Source organism: Mastigoproctus giganteus, chromosome 7 (genome assembly GCF_048544385.1).
Source record: "Mastigoproctus giganteus isolate SK-2022 chromosome 7, ASM4854438v1, whole genome shotgun sequence".
NCBI lineage: Eukaryota > Metazoa > Arthropoda > Arachnida > Uropygi > Thelyphonidae > Mastigoproctus > Mastigoproctus giganteus.
Genome location: NC_143581.1, coordinates 135,068,491 through 135,089,343, shown reverse-complemented (window position 1 = coordinate 135,089,343; position 20,853 = coordinate 135,068,491). Strand labels below are relative to the sequence as shown.

Below are 20,853 nucleotides of genomic sequence, written 5' to 3'. Positions count from 1 at the left end.
AGATTCGGATGAAGCTGACTTCAAGCCATCAGTGAAGACAGGTAAGAAGTTTGGATATTTGGCTTGATTGTCGGCATAATTTTTGTAACAGAAAAGGGGTTGTTGTGTCTTTCTCCGATTTTTAATAGAAAAGTTACATGATGGTATTTGAGCATGACAGGGTAGAAGGGGTTGCCATGATAACTCAGCAACACTGTCTACCACAATGTTCAATTTTCTCAGTAGTCCTTAGGCATGAATATCAAAAGGAGGGTTGGCAATCTTATAGCTATTAGGTAATAGAGGTTTTCCCAACGTGGCTCAAAAACAGATGCCTGTGTAGGATGGTCCTGTTAGTTTAAAGACATACTATTTATTTTTAAAGATATATATATAATGACAAATTTTTTCATTGAAAACTAAGGACAGTTTTGTTGTTTCGATATACAGACTAGACAGGAATGCTCCAGTAGTAATATGAATGGCCTGATGGTGTATTGGGTCAAGCTATTGAAGTATGCTGTTTTCAGCTGTGTACAGCTGGAACCCATAATCTAGTTTAGAATGCACAAGTGAATAACAGAGCTGAAGTAACTTCAGTTATTAGTTATTACTAGCCATATAGTGCAAGGAAGCCTGAGGCTTATACTGCACCAGCTAAAAAAAAAATTTCCGAGTTACCCTGAGAGAGAGAGAGAGAGAGAGACACAGAAATAGAAGGGAATCACCAAGAAAGATGATATCCAGCTCAGGACCCTGGGTGTGCCAAGCCCATACTCACCAGATGTGAGCCCTTGCAACAATCTACACCCTAGCTATTAGTGGATATGGCTTGTAATACATACAGACCCTTCGTGCATTTTGTTCAAAGCTGACAGATGTGTTTGACAAATGTCCACTTTTTACTGAATATAAATCCCAGGAATTTTGTTTTAGATGCTACTGTAACCATGTTTTATCCAAGCTTTAGTTCTGGCTCAGAGTGAATGTTCCGTTCCTGGCAAAAGTGGACATAAATGGTCATCTGGGGTGAAAGTCTGAACATCTGAATCAAGAAATGAGATGGTCAATGGTGTGCTGCAATTGTTTCCAGTGACTCTGACATTGCATGACTGTAAAAAGCTGTAGAATCATCAACAAAGAGGGTGCTGTTTGTGGATGAAGTTGTTCATTAATAGAATTAACTTTGATGACAAAAAGTAGTACACTTAGAACTGATCCTTGGGGAACTCCCTCTTGGAAAAATAGGAGAGAGAGAGGGAGAGAGAGAGAGAGGGAGGGAGGAGAGAGAGAGAGAGAGAGAGAGAGAGAGAGAGAGAGAGAGAGAGAGGATTCTATATGAACATGGAATGACTCGTTTGAGATGAGGTTTTGAATAAAATTGGTTATGTATCCTACAAAGTCTTTCAAAATTCCAAATCTCAAAGCAGTGTCATATGCTTTTTTCATATCAAAGAAAACCAACACCCGGCACTTGCATTTCAGGAGAGCATCATGAATGGATGTTTCCAGTTGGATCAAATGGTCAAGTGTTGGCTCGTTCCTCAGGAAAGCACATTGTATCCTGAAAAGGGGATTTTCCTCCGTTCCTTTACAGTTGAGTGTGAGAGGTCAATAGGGAGTATCTACTACCTGTCAAGTACAAAACAACAATGAAAGCTGAGTTTCCAACTAAGGCAAGGAAAAAATTTGTCAACTGAATACAGGTTTGGAGTATCTTGAATCATAGGTCCCCTTTACCGAAGTACTCAGAAGAGTATTTATTTCACAACCAAAAAATTCTGCACTTACTTTAAGGCTTCCCTTATTAAGTTCACACAGGTCTAGAAACCTTGTGCTTCTATAATTGCTGACTGTATGGGTGAATATATAGATTTAAATAAAACACTAACCATTCTGAAAAGTGAAAAAAAAAAAAAAAAAAAAAAAAACTGTTGTATTTAACCAATTTCATATCACAAATTTTCAAATCAAAACAATTAAGGTAAACTCTCACTCTTAAATAATATAGTTAGAACTTCCTTATAGCAGGTAGATTTTATCTCAACAACAGTTCAAACTGTTGTTATTTTAACAACAGTTCAAACCAAAAATGGCCTATATTCTTCACTAGTTTGCATCAAAACTCTTAAAAATCAGCCAAACAACAGAATCAGTAGTTCTGAAAAAATAAAGCACTTTTTCATTACAGAGAACCTCTGTTAGCAAATTAGTCTCTCTCTCTCTCTCTCTCTCTCTCTCTCTCTCTCATTGCATAAATGTTTTTTGTTTGATGAGTGGACCACTGTTAAATTTCTTTTGAGATTCACTTTTGAAATGTCAGTTTGAAACTTGCACATCAGTTTCAAAAGAAAAAGAAATTCTCTTCTACCTCTAGGTTTTGTAAGCCTGACTAGAAAAACACACACACATGATTACCAAAATCTGCCTTTTTTATCAGAGAGAGTGAGAATTGTCTTTGACAGCAGCTGGAGAAATCATCCATTTCTATTTTAAGCAGTTTTTCTTTTATTTTGTAAACTGTATTTTCCAACTGAAGGTGCTGTTTGCTATCATGCAATAATCTATTTTAAACAGTTATGAATTACAGTAAACCCCCGCTATTCACAGGGGTTATGTTCCTGAGAAATGCTGCGAATACTGAAAATGTGATACTGAGTTAAGGTGCCTACAGTAATAAAAGGGTTCCATTCCAAAGTATGAAATATATAACAAAAACTAGTCTAAAATTTTGCCTGTACGTATTATATGTATTTACCTACATAATATGTTGTTGTTATTTGGTTTTTAGGAGCATTAGCAACTAAGGCCATATTGCTCCGGAGATATGCTGTGGTCATTCCCTGACCTTTCCGCATCCTCCGTATTTGGTGGCTCACAGGCTCGAACCCCGGTCTAATCAAGAAGCATGTGCTATGCACTGCTACTCCTGGCCACCTGGCTACGGAGGCGCTTTACCTACAAAATATGACTATGTACATAGACAAACGTAGACAGTACATAGTGAAATACAAGCATAAGGCATTGAAATGAAAATAAGAATAAATATTAAATGTAATATTTATTAGACATTTTAAACAAACCTTTCACAAACATATCAAGAACATGGATTGCTGGGCGAAAAATAACTCGTAATCAAAGTTTGTTTCTTCATTTTTTTTATTGAGCTCCTTTTGAATTTCCCTGTAAGGGAAGAGTAATTGTTCTAGATCTCTTTTAAACTTGATGCTTCTTTCCAAATTAGGATCCGTTTCCAAAACATTTTCTGAAAGTTGTATGGAGAGAGGCTAAAGATTTCCTTTAATGATTTGCTATTTAACTCTGGTCTAACAATATCGAGATCTTCCTCCTCAGGATCATTTTGGTTTTCATTTGACCACCGTATTACTAATTCATCCAACTCTTCTATTGTAAGTTCATCTGTATGAGTCTCAATAAGTTCCTGAATGTCTGTTGCATCGATGTTTTCAAAGCCCCCACCTTCTATTCCCCGTACAATATCGACAACCAGTTCATTGACATTGGGATTGTTTTAGCAACAACCACTTCTGGCCACAATTTTTGCCAACGCATGTTAATTGTAGATGCACTTATCTCATCAACTGATGTCTTGATGTTGATCAGGCAATCTGCAATGTTATAATTTTTCCAACTTTGACTTACAGTTAAGTCTGACTCCCTTTCCATTTTTTCAATTAAGCCAGTAAAAGTTCTCCTAACATAGGACTTAAATTCAGAAATCACACCTTGCTCTAGCGGTTGTAAAAGTGATGTGGTGCTGGGGGCAAAAACACAATTTCAATGTTTGGTCAGTCAAATTCTAGACTGCTTGAATGTCCTGGCGCGTTATCAATAAAAAGCAGAACTTTGAAAGGCAAAGATTTCGAAGCTAAGTACCTTTCCACCTCTTGCACAAAGCTATCATTAAATCACTCTCTAAAAAGTGTAGTTGTTACCCAGGCTTTTTTATTGGATTTCCAATAAACTGGAAGATGGTTCTTTTCCTTCAAAGCACGTGGATTCTGCGATTTATACGCGAGCATCAGTTTGATCATGTGTCCACTAGCGTTGGCAGAAAACAAAAGAATAAACCTATCTTTGGAAGCTTTGAATCCAGGAGCAGATTTTTCATTTTGTGTTAAGTATGTTCTGGCTGGCATTCTCTTCCAAAACAACCCAGATTCGTCTGCATTGAACATCTGTTTGGGTACATATCCTTTGTCCGTAATTAATTTTTTTAGTTCAGTCGGGAAACTTTCTGCAGCCATGAAATCCGCTGATGCAGACTCGCCTACAAGTTTCACTTATGAAGGCAATATCGATTTTTAAATCTTTTTAAAGATTTAAAAGTCTTTGCTAGCTAAAAAACTTATCCCACCAGTGCTATCAACAGTTTCGCTAAGTGTTGATAAAGGTATTTTGCCTTTTCACGAATGATGAGTGAATTTAATTTAATGGGATTTTATTTTGAGTTCGGTCTTCTATCCACAGATTTAAAGCCTTTTCCATTTTTTCTAATTTCACATCATGAGTTACAGAGCAAATTTTTGAAGTAATTAGCGTGTTTTCACGGACACTACGGTAGATTTTTTTCTTCTGAATCCTTGACTGATTGTACCATTGACTCATTGATTTTATAATGTTTTGCCACTGACGAGACACTTTCACCATTAGAAATTTTGTCTAATAACTCAAATTTTACTCGCTAATGTCATCACCCTTGATCTTTTCACAATTCCCTCGTTACATATTTTTGTAGGGTTAGAAAAGAACTTGTCCACAATAAAGTCACTTTCTTTTAACGTTAACACGCTCGAAAAAGTCTGTTTACATCAACACACTGCAAAACGGTCGATTTTTCAACTTCTGTAAACATATCAATTAAAAGCAAGAGACGAAACCTTTCATGACAATCGCATTACACATACTGAACAAGGATTAGCGGGAAATATCCGGGCTCGCAAATTTGTTACCCCCCCCCCCATCCACTGAGCACTGTTTTGACCGCTCCACAGAGTACTCTGTGGATCAGGCAAGATGATTTTAGCCACGCCCATGTTTTTTTATGGCAGAAAATGTTCATGGCATTTTAAAATTCACATTTTTTTTAGGTTTAAATTGAATAGCGGGGGTTTACTGTATTTCTCCAAGCACATTTGTAAAGAATTATGAATCTTCTTTCAGTATCTAACATTAATATTTTTTTATGAAACCCCCAAAAATGAAAGGCATCAAAACCTATAGTACTTAGTACCATGCATGGGTTGAAGGAGATGGGTAGGAAGGGGGATGTGCCGAAAACTTTGCTCTGGAGACTAAAACAAGGGTTTAACCACTTCAAGCCTCCAATTAGCAAAGTGATGGTTTTGCACTGGTTGATGACAGACATCCACCACCCAGTATCAGTACATATTAGAACTATATTACTATTAAAGTACAGCCAAACTTGGTTATAACGAGCATCAAGGGACCGACAAGATTTCCTCGTTATAACATTACTCACTATATAAATAAAATAAATAAATTTTCTGTTTATTAGTATTAGTAATGGCTGCATGGTGCAAGAAAGCCTATGGCTTATGCTGCACCAGCCAAAAAAAAAAAAAAAAAATCCGAACAAAACAATGATAAAAACAAAAAAAAAAAAAAATAATAATAATAATTAATAAAAAAAAAACGAAATTAAACCTATCATTCTATGCACTTCCCTTACCCGAAAGTATTATCCAGATGACCTTTGAATTTCCCCAAACTGTCGGCTTCCACCACCCACAAAGGCAACTTATTCCTGTAATTTATAACTGGCTGGCTAAAATAAAACTTCCTGCAGTCCAATCTAAACATTTCCCCCCGTAACTTGAATTTATGTCCCCTAGTTCTAGCATCATTTATAATCTTGAAAATTTCGTCCTCATTCATTTTACTGATGCCTCTCAGAGCCTTAAACACCTCAATCAAATCTCCTCTAAGGTGTCTAGTTTCCAAACTCTGCAATCCACATATTCGAAGTCTTTCTTGATAAGGACGCCCTTTTGCCGATCTCACCAGGCAAGTTATTCGTCTTTGCACCCTTTCAAGAAGCTCGATGTCTTTCTTTAGGTGCGGTCTCCATACTTGAACACAGTATTCCAAGTGTGGTCTAACGAAAGCCTTATATAATGGGATTATCACGTCCCTATTTCTACTTGCAAAAGTTCGATAGATCATCTATAGGACACCATGGGCCTTCCTTGCAACTTGTTTACAATGCTCAGAGAATTTCATGTCTGACCGTATCGTAACACCCAAGTCCCTTTCCTCCAGTACTGGGTTTAGTTGAACTCCACCAAGTGAATAAGTTATTTTGGGATTACTGTTTCCCAGGTGTAATACCTTACACTTTGTTGGATTAAAGCATAGTTGCCATTTTTCTGACCATTCCTGAAGTCTATATGGGTCTCTCTGAAGAAGCTCTGCTTGACAGTGATCATTAACTACTCTACCAATTTTAACATCATCTGCAAATTTAGACATCACGCCCTCTATCCCTTCATCAATGTCGTTTATGAAAATTAAAAACAACAGTGGCCCTAATACTGATCCTTGGGGAACCCCACTTCTTACATCAACCCAATCTGAGGAATAGCCATTTATCACAACCCTCTGCCTCCTGCCATCCTTCTATCCATCTAAGGATTTTCGCAGTGATTCCAACTTGTTCCAGCTTATAAAGCAACCGCTCATGTGGGAGGACTGAGTCAAAAGCTTTGCTGAAATCTAAATAAACAATGTCGAAATTATTCCCTATATCCAGCTCGTGAGTGACCCTTTCGAAATAGCAAACCAGATTTGTTAAACATGATTTTCCCTTTATAAAACCATGCTGAGTATCCTTGAGAATTTCAATTCGATCCAAATGATCCTGAATTCCACCCTTGATCATTGGCTCCATGATTTTCCCTACTACTGAAGTCAGATTGACAGGTCGATAATTTCCAACTTCACTTTTAGAGCCACCCTTATGTATACATTTGCACTTTTCCAATCCAAGAGAATCTCCCCAGAGTCTAGTGATGCTCGCATAATTAGCCGCAATGGTTCAATTCACTCGCTTGCCGCCTCCCTTAAGATTGTAGGGTATATTCCATCAGCTCCAGGAACCTTACTGGTCTGTAGGCTCGAAAGTTTTTTCATTAAATAATCTTGCGAAATTTCAATATCATTAATTACATATTTTTTAACTTCGTTGCCACAATTTCCCATTGCCAGAAAAGATTTTTCATTTGTAAATATCGATGCAAAATAACTGCTGAGTTCATCTGCAATGGCAGCTGGTGTATTTAATACTATCCCCTTTTCCTTATGTAAAGGTCCGATCTGGTTTGTCCTTTTTATACTCCAGGATGACCACACGGTCGGAGCAATGAGTTAAATCTTAAATTAAAAAATGAGTTAAATCTTAAAATGAGTTAAATCTTAAATCTACCTACTCTTTTTTTTAATTCTCAATAACTCGATAAAAAGATAGATGCAAAAAACAAAGGAAATATTACACAGAAAAAAAATATTAGTATATACCTACATATTTGTTTTAAAATACTTATATACATACAACACGCTTAATATTAAACACAATTTATTTCTCTGTAATTAAAAACAATGCTAATTAATAATAAACATGATTTCAATTAGTCTTTTCATTTATGAATCTTAAAATTGATATTTGTTTTAAAGATTTCACTTCGATGTTTCTCGTTTCCCCTTAAAACACTCAATGCATTAAAAGTCTCATTATTTGCCTCAGTTCCTTCAAAAAATTTGACTAATATGTCCATTGCACCTCAAGCTTGGGAGATTGTCGGCACTGACTTTAATTCACTTTCACTTGTCATCATCTTTATCGAGCATCGATGTTTGTAAACTCACACTTTCTAAAAAAAATTTTTTTTTTTTCATTTATGTTCTTTTCCAGTGGCGATATTTAAACTTTTATTCTTCAACAATGTCAATACTGCTGAAGAGGACAAGGAAAACTTTTTACACACTTCAACATTTTTGCACCACATTCTAATTCACAAATAATGTCGACCTTTTGCAAATTGAGAGACACTTTCTTTTTCTAGAAGACATGTTTCCAAAGGAAGGATTCGTTTTCCAACTGATTTTACTTTAATATGACAGTAAAGTGATCTGCATACAAAAAATTATCATTTCCAAAATTCTTTAGAAGTCCCAAAATAAATTTATCGTTCAGTTAATACAAGACAACCTGTAAACATAATGCGATCACAGAAATTACAAGCGGAACGCCAATGCACTACAAAGGACAAGGTTAGGTCGGTCATAAACCAGCCCCTAATCCGATGAGGGTGGTCATAAAAGTTAAGTTGCCCCTTTAATTTTTGTCTATTCCAAGAACTGGGTTTTTTCAACGACCTGAGCAATTAAGAATGTTTGCATAGTTGCCAAAATTTGTACGATATATCCGTGTAGTACACTCGTTATAACAGTGAGCGATTGTATAGTAATACACAAATTAAAATCCTTATGGCTTTTTTTCTGATTACAGCCATGATGTTATAACCAAGTTTGACTGTGTTATGTTATTAGTGTTAGTAGTGGTATTGGTTGGTATTAGTACTAACACTTCGTGTTAGTTAATTAATACTCAGTGTCCGTAGATTTACTGTTCGTAACTCGCCGGCATTGTTATACAATACAACGTATATCCCGAACTAGATAGCGTAAGGTTTAAGGTAAGACTAGATAGCGAAACACGTAGCACGGTATTAGAAATCTGTTAGCTTAGTATAGTATTATCAATTAATAAGTAGAATTTATTAATCTTGTTAAACATCATTATCAATTAAATTGTACTTTTTAACTACATACATATGTCTTAGATTTTACAAACGTAACATTATTAATTAATACATAATAACTTGATAGGAAATACGGAAGTTATATAACGAAACCCTGAGATAATACTCGATACTGAAAAAAAAAAAAAAAAAATTATATATATATATAGTGTTATCACTGCATTGGGATATAAGTTTTGTAATATTGAATCGAAATCAGGACTCAGACCAGAGGCTCAAGCTAATGGGAGTGCTTTGGATCAGGGGAGAACTAATGGGGCCAGATGTCCTCTGAATCACAGCCATTTAAAATGTACTGCTTGTTTGATGTTCGTGGAGCAATCAGGGACTGGACATAATGTTGCCAAGGGGAATGTCTTTATGTGTGCACAATGGAAGGAGTGTGAGAAAATCAGGCTACAATTCAGTGTTGTTGTGGGCCTATATGAGAGCTTGACGGACAAGGTGGATGCCTTCGAAGGATCTAAATTTTGAGTAGCCCATCAAATTCTCAGCTGCCCACATCAACGCCAGAGCTTGCACTTGAAAATAATGCAACACAGTAGCAACCCCCCAAGGCAGAATGCGCTGGTCCCACAGGAACTAGTAGTTGTCAGTGACTATTGTCAGAGAAACGGGGAAAATGTTTTGTGAGGAAACAACAGCAGATCCCACATAACATCCTGACTTCGAGCCATCTGTATAGACTAGCAGAAAGTCGGAATACTGCTGTCTATGTGATGCAAAGAGCTGCTGGTAGACAGATGGTGGTGTGGTAGCCTTCTCCCAGATCTTAAGGGAGAAGTCACAAGTTGGAATTAGGCATGGCAGGGTGGAAGGAATTGCCTTGGTGACTGGGCAACGTTGTCTAAATTATGTTTAGTTCATTTAACAGTCTTTGGATGCGAACACCAAAAGGTTTGTTGGCAGTCCGACGAGTGTTGTAGAGATTTTCTCCATGTGGCTCAAAAACGGATGCCCGTGTGGGATGTTCGCGCAGGGATTTTAATTTAAAGGCATACTGCAAAGACAACTGCTTATGTTGAACAGATAGAGATGGTTCATTTGCTTCAACATAAAGGCTTTGGACAGGAGATGTGCGAAAAGCTCTATTGGCTCCGAATGGCCTGAGGGTGGACTGGATCTAACCACCAAAGCACACTATCTCTAGCAGAACCATAAACCCATAATCAAGTTTGGAACAGATAAGGGCTCGGTAGTGATGAAGAAGGGTAGAATAATCTGTGCCTCATAAGTTAACGAAAGGGCACGAAAGATATTAAGCCCCTTACCAAGATGTGGTAAGGGGCTTAACATCTTTCTGACGAACATATTGTAGAAATGTCAGCTTCTTGTCGAAAATAAGTCCAAGAAATTTGACTTCTGCTACAACTGGAATGGTGTTTTGCCCAAGCCTTAATTGTGGGTCAGGATGAAGATTATATTTGCGACAGAAGTGTACACAAACGGTCTTCTGTGATGAAAATCTGAACCTATTAGCCAATTGGACCACGATGTAAGGTGATCAATATTTTTTTTGCAGTTGCCTTTCAATGACCCTCATTCAGTTGCCTGAATGACAAAATAAAGCAAAATTTGTCAACATAGTGGGCATTGTTTACAGTGGGTGGAAGTTGTTCTGTAATAGTTTATTTGATTGAAAAAGTGTGACAATTAGGAAGGATCCTTGTGGGACTCCCTCTTCCTGACAAAATACTCGAGAGAGTGCGGATCCTAAACGGACTTGAAACTGGCGATTTGAGAGAAAGTTTTTAATAAAAAGATGTAGGTTACCCCTAACACCAAAATTATAGAGGTCTTTTGATATGCCAAACTGCCACGCTGTGTCATACACTTTTTCAATATCAAAGAAAACTGCTACTAGATGCTCGGATTCAATAAAAGCGTCACAAATGTAAGTTTCAAGTTGGATTAAATGATCCAAAGTGGATCTATTTCTTCGGAAGCCACAATGTGTCCTGGAAAGCAGACCATTCGTTTCTAAATACCATATAAGGGGAGAATTAACCATTCTTTCCAGGACCTTGCACAAACAGCTTGTCAGATAGTTACAATAGTTGCTTGGATTTCTAGGTAACTAGTTAATAGGAGAATAGTTACTTGGATTTCTAGGATCCTTTCCTGGTTTTGGGAAGGTAAGAACGATTGCCTTTCGCCAGAAATGTGGAAATTATTTATTGAGAAAAATTCTATTAAATAAAATTGAAAAGTGATTCTTAGATTGTAGTGAGAGGTGTTTTATCATCTTGTAGTGGATGTCATCTGGCCCAACATACTTACACGCTTGACAAATAGTGCTGAATTTAACTCTCCCTGTGTAAAGGGCTTGTTATATGGTTCTATAGCCCTTTTGAAGAGAATTTGAATGGATATTTCTCTTTCAGGGCCAAAAACTGTGGGGGGGATGATATTATTGCAGAGGTTTTTGCAAAAGTTTCCCCTAGAGTGTTTGCAACTGCAGTTCGACATCCATTGTCCTCGAGGATCACTGAGTGGCTTGGTGGATATTTCCCCTTCATTTTCTGGATCTTATCCCAGTTTACTTTTGAGCTAGCCACCTGAGTTATGGATGATATAAAACGGATCCAAGATTTCCTTTGGCTCTGACGTCAGACATAACGGGCTTTAGCACGTGCATGTTTAAATTATATTAAATTTTCAGTCGTGGGATATTGGCGGAATATCCCCCCCCCCCAGCTTTATTTTGTGCTTTTTTCACTGTTGTGGATTCTGAATTCCACCAGGGTTTTGGAAAAGTGGAAACCAGTTGGATGTTTTTGGGATTGCAATTGCAGCTGCTTGGACAATCGTTTCTGTGACATACATGACTGCATCATTACTGGCTCCTAACTACCTGTAGCGATGGCAAGATTTGCCAGATGTTGAAAGGCATTCCAGTCAGCCAGATCAATCTTTCACTGTGGTAAACTAAATGGCAGACACGGTCTACCACTAGTTAGGGTGGTTATCACAGGGAAGTGATCGCTTCCATAAGGGTTTTCTTCCACCTCCCAAGTAAGTGAAGGAAGGAGAGAAGGGAAGCAGATAGAAAGATCAATGGCAGTGAATGTACGGGTAGGCATGTGAAAGAAGGTGTTCATTCCCACATTTAGGGGAGAGAGAGAGAGAGAGAGAGAGAGAGAGAGGTCATTGTCAGTGAGCATATGCTCTATGACTTGTCCCCTTACATTGATGTTAGCACTACCCCACAGAGTGTTATGTCCATTGAAATCCCCAAGAATTAAATAAGGGAAAGGCAATTGCATGATAAGATCATCAAGGTCTTTCTGGGAGATGTCAATCCCAGGTGGCAAATAAACAGAGCGGAAAGTTAATAAGAACCCCACTGTAAGGCGAATTGCTACAGCCTCAATGCTAGTTGTAAGCTGCAAAGGTTGAAATGGGATCTGGTTGCCTACGAGGATTGTGACTCCTCCATGAGCAGGACCATCCACAATTCTGTCCTTAAGAATGATGGTAATGTTATGCATGGTGAGGTCATCATTTCCCTTTAAATAAGTCTCCTGTATGTAAAAGCAAGCTGGTTTGGTTGCTTTTGCAGGAATGCCTTGATGTCATCAGTATTTTGCTGGAATCCACGGCAATTCCACTCTTGGAATTTAGCTATTATTTGGGCTTGGTGGGTCCATCAGGTGACTTCCGAGGTGCTGAGGGCTTAATTTTGTCAGTCTTGGATTTATCTTTCCTGGGGAAGTATGGATGCTGTCCTGTATCCATTTCTTCCTCCACAAAGAGTTCCAAGACTGACTCATCATGTACCTCCTTGGTTTCAACATCCATTATTTCTTGCCCTGAAGTGATATTAATTTAGTGCTTGCTGTTGGTAATGCTGGAGCACTGGGAGGTAACGATATTGGAGTGGCAGCTGACTGCGATTTTTGGGTGGGCTTTAGTGAACTCAATAAATAGCAAGCAATGGGAGTGAAAGAGTCCCTTGGGGAACAGTCATATCAGTTTGGGTCCCGATGGTACTCTTACCAGAAACTTTCTGGGCGTATGAAGGCTTCCCGCTATTTATTGGTTGAATGCATTTTCTGGCCTCTGGGTAGATTGTTCAGCTTCATTTTTAATTTTTGAATCTCCTTTTCATCCTTCCACTGCTGGCATGCTTGAGAGTATGCAGGGTGCTCTTCTTGGCAGTTAGTACAATTGGGCTTAGGAGGCTAGACATTCCTTGCTCTCATGATCTTTAGCACCACATCAAGCACAGGCAGGGTTACCACAACAAGCTGTTTGTGAGTGGCCATACTTTTGGCATTTGAAACACCACAGTGGGTTTGGAACGTAAATCCTCACTGGGCAGTTTAAGTACCCTGCCTTGATGGAACGTGGAGGCCATGGGGTGTTAAATGTTAGGATGAGAACTCAGTTAGGGACGAGGTTCCCATCCTTTTGCATGGATATTCACTTGACATTTGTCACTCCTTGTTCTTTTATCTCTTCTTCAGAAACGCGAAGAAGATCCCACTCTGATACCTCGTGATGAGTTCAGAGTTTTGTGAGGGGTTACAATGATGGGTATTCCCCCTATAGATGTGGCTTTCAAAATTTTTTCAGCATGCATTGTATTTGATGCTTCAACTAAAATATCTCCAGAACGCAGCCTTTTTACGGATTTAAGTGATCCTGACATCCCTTCTAATCCTTTCTGGATAAAGATGGTTGACATTTTCCCAATTGGCTGCTCTCCGGTGGAATGGAAAATGAGGAAAAGAGATGTCACAGATGGTGTTTTCTCCTCAGTTCTGGCTCTTTTAACAGAATTGGTGTCATTATCATCTGATGATTGATTAGGTATGGGCCTTGTTGGGGCCCCAGAAGAAGTAGGATTTTTATTACTCACAGGAGTAATATAAAAATTTCTGATGTCCTAAGTACCTCACCCACCACAGAGCCCTATGAGGGAATGCCCACTCGTGAACTAGCAGGTACTGCGTACATGAATGGGACGCCAAATTTGCTTAGGAGCACCACACCCACGTTTCCAATAAGCCGTCCCAGGACCAAAGGGAGGGAGACTTATTGGAACGCAGTAAGAATCACCCACCGATCGAGCCCAGTCAGGCCAGTCCGGGATCACCGGTCTTTTTAAAGTATGGGCCAAAGTGGCGTATTAAGGCTGGGCCCCTCAACCACCAGGATCCCCCCCTTTCCAAGTTTCCATGGGTTGCGGCGCATGGCTGCACATCTGGATTCCAATGATATAACCCTGGAACCAAGGTATGAGCGTTATATCCCAGTGATGCTAATCTGGAAGGCCAGCAGCATCACTGAGAGGCCCCCTCACCACGTACAAGTGCCCACGTTGAGGGGCATAGGGGAAGCAGTAACCGCAGAATAACGTATAAACTGTGTGGTACTACACTGACAGTGGTAGAGAATGAAAAAGACCTGGGGGTAATTGCGGAGGCAGATATGAAGTTTTCTGAGCAGTGCAGATGATCTGGAAGAGTAGCTCATGGTGACTTGTCAATGATAAACAGGAATTTTTCTAGTAAGGATAAGAAGGCGATTATCCCCTTGTATAAGGCAATGGTCAGGTCACACCTTGAGTACTGTATACAGGTCTGGAGGCCTCATTTTAGGAAGGATGTAGAGTTGCTGGAGCAAGTGCAGAGAAGGGCAACAAGATTAGTGAATGAAACAATTGGTTGCTCTTACGAAGAAAGGCTTAAGTTTTGCAAATTACAGTGTCTGGAAACCTGCGAGGTGGGCTGATTGAGGTGCTTTAAGGCTCGAATGGTTTGAGCATGCTCAATGCATATAGGATTCTTCCTTTTCCTCCCTGAATAGTTGCCTGAGAGGGTATAAATTCAAATTTAGGAAAGACAGTTGTAGGATAGATGGCCTTTAGCCAGCATGTGGTTGATTGCTAGAACAAACTTCCATCTGTTGTTGAAGTTGATAGCTTATATAGATTCAAGGCAGAACTAAAACATTTGGAGCGAGTGGATGGGTGAAATTAGATTTGTTTTTTGCTTAATATAAGCTTGCTTTTTTTTTTTTGCATCATGTGCCTCTACTAATGCTAATATTAGTACCATGCATGGGTTGAAGGAGGTCAGGTGGGGGGAGATGCTATAAACTTAAAGTGGTTGCAAAAAGGAAAGGCACTGTAGAATCATTTTCAAAAAATTATTCTATGTGAGTAACAAGAACCGTTTTTTTTTTTAAATCTAGTGCATAATGTGGTGTTTTCTGTATATATAAATAAATAATAAACTTTTTTATTGCTGCTAAGTACGGTACATGTACTAGGAACAATAATTCTCATCATGGCGAAATGCACAGGAGTTTTACATTATAAATGTGATTAAATTGGTAAAAAATTACAGTTACATGGGAAACTGAGTTACACAAAATTAGACATGTAAAAATGAAATTATAATAGGACAATATAAAGAGGAACTGAACGTCTTAATAGAGTTTGGAGGGATTTATCCCAGTTCAACAGATGCAATCCACTCGAGGAGCATGTGAGGGTATTTGTAGTTGATAGCCATTTTCTGAAGGTTGACTCCAAGATGGATCAGTGCCTGAATTTTGGGGAGTGCCTGGGCAGGTAGGAACCAACTACACAGTTTCAACCGGTTGTATTTGAGGATTAGTGTGGGGTCTGACCTCAAGGATGGCAGAGGATTGTGCCACTGACAGAAATCCCAGATGTTTGGGGCATTTCTCACTCCCATGTACGTTTTTAATGTAGTCATTAAACGCCCGCTGTCAATTAACCTCAGGAGCCTGGGTACATTTAACTGCTCAGCCATGTCAGTTGTTCTCAATTGAGGGGGTCGGCGATGCAGATGCCCAAATTTCAGCAGTGTATAAAATAACTGGATAAACAGTGGTTTGAAGATATCTGGTAGTGGTTGCAGCATCACTGGAATGAAGTAAGTGCTGCTTGGCTCTCCAGCATAGGGTGTTAAATCGCTTCTGGAGGTATTCTATGTGAACATTAAATTTCAGATTCAGATCAAAATAGACACCGAAGTCCTTATGGTAGATAACCACTGGGATGAGTGTACCCAAAAATGATGGTTAAATTACTGTTGGTTGCTGTTTCAACGAGTAAATCATTATTGCAGATTTTGAAGGGTTAAGGTTTAACCCAAACATCTTCAAGTAAGTTGAAAGAGCGATCAAGTTCTCTGTGATTGAAGACATAATTGCCATTGGGTTTGCAGACGGTAGGATTAAGGTCAGGCAGACGCCACCTTGTGGAACTCCTGCATTGATTTTTGTAAAGTGGGTCTTCTTCATTGTGAGGTGGACACTTCTATTCCTCAATAAGGCGGTGAAGAAATCTAGTAGGTCTCCATTAATCCTGAAGAAGAATTGCAGAAGAATTTCCAAAAGCAGCTTCAATATCGGCGTACACAATAGCTAATTCAGATTTAGTTTCGAAGGCTTGAAGAATTGATGTCTGTGCAGCCATGAGGTTTGTTATGGTGGATCTATCTGCGACTGCAAAATGGAACTGTTTTGGTTTCTGTGGAATCAGCTGTTTGTTTAATGACTACCCCCTTTTGTCTTCCGCCCTCCTCAAACTTCTTGAAAAGAAGTTTGAGGAGGGTGGAAGAAGTTGAGATTGGTCTGAAATCTTTTAGGCTTGTTGGCACTTAACTTTAGGCAGTGGAGTCACAGAGTATTCATTCCATTGAGCAGGGAAAACTCGTGTGGAAAGAATAGAGTTGTAGATTGAGAGCAATGCATCTAGGATGTAAGGGCTAAGGCACTTAATTATGAAATGAGGTATCTTATCTTGGCCTGCGATACTAGATGAACGTAGGGAATTAATAGCATATATCAGTTGCTGTCTTGTGATGGAAATTATGGAAAGGTCATCAGTAAGAGCAAATTGAGAGTTTTGGGGAGGAATTGGCTTTGAATCTTGAAATGTAGTCCATCCAGTTATCTAGATCAAGATTTGAATTAATGAGACTGTCTGGATGAGTGTGGTGCTTTTCCTTTAAACAGGTAGCATCGGTGTATCTCTTTATTGCTGATGCCTTGAGTCTGCTGAAAATAGCTCTTGCTCTGGAGTATAGGATTCGATCCTGGGTTGTGCCAGAGATTTTCCATTGCCTGTGAAGGTACTGCTTGTTATGGAAACTGCGTGCTAGATCTTTGGTCCACCAAGCTCTAGTTCTTAGAGAAATGTGTACAGTTTTGGCTGACGCACAGAGGGTGACTGTATTTATCCATCTTGTGATTAAATCGACTGCGAGGATTGGGTCACATCCATCAAGCACATGTCATGGAATAGACTGGGCTGCTTCGAGGCACTTTTTGGGATCCAGAAAAGTCAGAGAAAATACGATTTTCTTTTCTACAGTATTATGGCAATTGAAGCTGGGCATAGGCAGAACGAAAAGTAATGCAATTGGGTCATAATCTGATTAGAAGGACGTTTCTGGTGGAATGTCAACTCTGCAAATTCCAGAACATAGAATCAAGTTGGGACGATTGGTGCCTCTCGTTGGCTCCTCGTTGATAATCGTAAACTTTAATGGACAGAGATTTTTCATTAGTCGCTGAAGGAGAGGGCTCAGATGGGGTGGAAGGTTAAAATCGCCACAGAGAATGTCAGTAGCAGAAGGGCTTAACTTACTCATTATCCAGCCAGTAGCATTGTCAATTGTTGCAATATCTGGAGCTGGGGTATGTATATTGCCCCTAATCGATTAAACAGGCATTAAAGTTCACACTCACAAATTAAGGAGTTGCTAGATGTGACAGGCACAAATTTCAGGTTGGAATCTTTGAAGAAGATGGCAACACTGCCGCCTCTAGATTGAGATCTTGATGTGAAGAAAAATGAAAATTCAGTGGCCGGAGCACAGGCTATTGATTCCTGGTCAGGTTCAAGCCATGTTTCTGACAGGCGAATTATATCCATGCTGTTGGACAACAAGAGCTGTTCGAGGGTTTCAAGCTTATTTTGGAGGCTCCGGACATTTTGGTAGAAAACTCTTAAGGATGAGTTGAAAGGGAATTTTTATAAGTGCTGATCTATTTGTTGATGCTTTTGAACACCTCAACAGATTAGGCCTAGTGAAAATTATACTGTTAATTGAATACAAGTTTATTATATTTTTTTTGTAAATGTTGTGTATTACAGTTAAAAGTCATTGCCTGGCTGTTTAGCTAACGGGAGGCAAAATTAGGAAAAGAAATAGACACTCCTGCCCTCGTATTAAACTAATAGCTCAGAGTGTGTGGAAGAATTTTAGTCATAGAAAAGCACGCAGTATATGACTGAAGAATAAAGCTGGTGCTCAGGTTATCCGGGAGCGCAATTTCCCATCCATGTTAGTAACGGCCCTGGACGGTAGATATATGCATTCGGAATTCATGCTTATACTTATTACAATGTGAAATTTGTTAAAAATAAAAAATAAAATTTAAATAAAAATGTGAAATACCGAAATATGTTGAAAGAAAAAAAAAAAAAATCCAAGCCACAGCAATGACTTACCATGTCACACATTGCCGAATGAATCAAAAAGTGATTGAGTTACTTTGCTGCATTAAATTTCGAGATTGCCGCCCTCTGCTGGGCTTAAAAGTGGCATCCTCTTATGGACCAGGATTAACCTTATGTAATAATGAAATGCACACGAAAAAGCACAAAATGTAAAAATTAAAAATGAATAAATGGAAACAAAAAACAAAATGAAGATCAAAGTCTAATATTATATGCATTGAATATATACAAATGAAAAATTAAAAAATATAAACTAAAATAAAATAAGATCAAATTCTAATAACTAATTCTATATACATCCTATGTCTAACTACATTAAATTAAACTAAAACAAAACTAGAACACTAGCCTAACATAAAGCTGCCCTCCCCGGATGGAGTTCTTTTACATGCTACAGCAGGGTTTTCCAAACTTTTTCACATGTGGACCGGTGTTTGCAGATTTTTTTTTTTTTTTTTCGCTGCCCACCTATAGCTATAAATTAATGTTTTTTCAACAATTATACTCGAAGGTTCAGGAAATAATGACACTGCCATTAGGACATTTAACATATCAGGAATAATGCCATTAAGTATTCATTTATTTAACATCAGTAAATATAAATAAAAGATAGGTAATTCATTTCTTTGTTTATTATGAAAGATTTACATAAAATTGACATATTTTTAAGTCTGATTTTGGGCAAATAAATATTTATTTAATGAGTTGGGTGATGCTGTTTTCCATCACATAGTAATTTTAAATAAGGGAGAAAAGATGTCAACTTGATTCTCAAATCTGGTTCGACATCCAATCTGTTTCGGCATTTGTTTTTTTTAAAAAAACTAATTGAGAATCCGGTTTCACATTTGTAAGTTGGTACAAATGGCATAAGAAATATCACTGCTTTTCTGATAAATGCTTATATTCTTCAAGAGAACTTAACCAAAAATTGATCAATGAGACCTGATTGAAGCAGTTTTTTAATGCTGTGTCACATGACAGTGCAATAACAGAATAAATTTCTTGTTCATTGAGACAGAATTATTCCACATATTCCACATTGAAAGTAAATGGGTTTTAAATCCACATTTTACTGCTGTCAATTGGAGGAAAATATTCTTGAAAGTTTGATTTCAATTCCAAGAGGTGTTCTTTAATGTCATAGAAATCTCAGGCAGAATGTCACTTTGAACATACTCTTTTTGTAATTTAGTTCAACTAGGAAGAAAATTACAATTCTCCTTTTAAACTCTAAGTACCCACAGATGAATTTTCTTCATAGCTGCTTTTACTTTTTCCTGAACTTTAAAATTATTGATATCAATACCTTGTAAATTTAAATTTAAGGCATTTAAAAAACCAAAAATATCACATAAGTAGGACACCCTAATTAACCAATTAAAATCATTAAACTTGTCTTTAAATTCGAATATTGCGTACTTTTCTGATGGAGCACATTGCTCAAAAAACAATAAGTACTCATTCTTCATTTCGATTAGTCGTGATGATAACCTCTTGATAATCATCAAATTTCACTGTGTAATAGAAGATGTTCATAATCGCTTTCTAATTCTTTGCATAAAGCAGTAAAGATTCTGGAATCCAAGGAATGGGCTTTTATATAGTTAACAAATAAGTATATTAAAGTAGCACCACTTAATTTTCAGCACTCACCTCTTGATGAATCCACTTGGATGTGATGAGTTATAGAACACACATAGTTAATAAGAGTGAGAGACTTACTTGTACTTGTATTAACTGTGTCTTCTACAACTCATCATATCCAAGCGGATTCATCAAGAGGTGAGTGCTGAAAATTAAACAGTGCTACTTTAATATACTTAGTCATTAAGGAGTCCTTAAACTTACAGATAGTTAACAAATTTGAAACGTTCTTGAATAGCTCTATTCAAAACCAAAGGCATTTTTTTTTTTTTTTTTTTTTTTTTTACAGCTAACGCTTCTCTGTGAATACTACAATGCACCCATTCACAATCTGGAGCCACCTCTCGGACCCTCAGAAAAAGTCCTGTATGGGAACCTGCCATTGACCAAGCACCATCACAACTCAATCCGACACATTTGTTCCAATTGATTCCACTTTGAGTTATATTATTATTGATTAATTTAAAAAGTTCTTCAGCCATTGTTCTCATTGGTAGGGGTTTACAAAACAAAAAATCTTCACTGGCAGTGTCCTTAAAATCATACCTTACAAAGCACATTAAATTATCTGCTGTGTCTGTACTTTCACCCACTTGTAAAGAAAAAAATTGGCAGCTTTGAATGTGCTTTATGAGAGTTTCTTCAATATTATTCACCATTTCCACGATTCTATGTTTCACCATATTGTTTGATAAGGAGAGTAAATGCAGCTGATTTTCTTTCTTTTTATAAAGGTGAGAGATGTAATTACTTTTAGTGCAAGAAGTATTAACTTTGCACCAATAGTATCCTGACTTATTTACTTATTTTTATAAAATCAAAATGACTTATTTTGACTAGGTTATTAGTTTTGAAACT

General features: G+C 37.9%; 1 protein-coding gene across 7 annotated transcripts in view; it reads right to left on the bottom strand.

The window, feature by feature from the left end:
- Positions 1 to 20,853, bottom strand: part of LOC150083212 (uncharacterized) — a 319,934-nt gene that overhangs the window by 20,171 nt on the left and 278,910 nt on the right. The window contains exon 9 of one of the 7 annotated variants that reach the window (XM_090377100.1): positions 18,356 to 18,458. The exons of the other annotated variants lie outside the window; for them this stretch is intronic. Coding sequence (XP_090233226.1) covers positions 18,392 to 18,458 — 67 coding nt within the window. The 3' untranslated portion in view covers positions 18,356 to 18,391. Of the gene's footprint in view, positions 1 to 18,355; positions 18,459 to 20,853 lie in introns of those variants that run through there. 7 annotated transcript variants of the gene reach the window in all.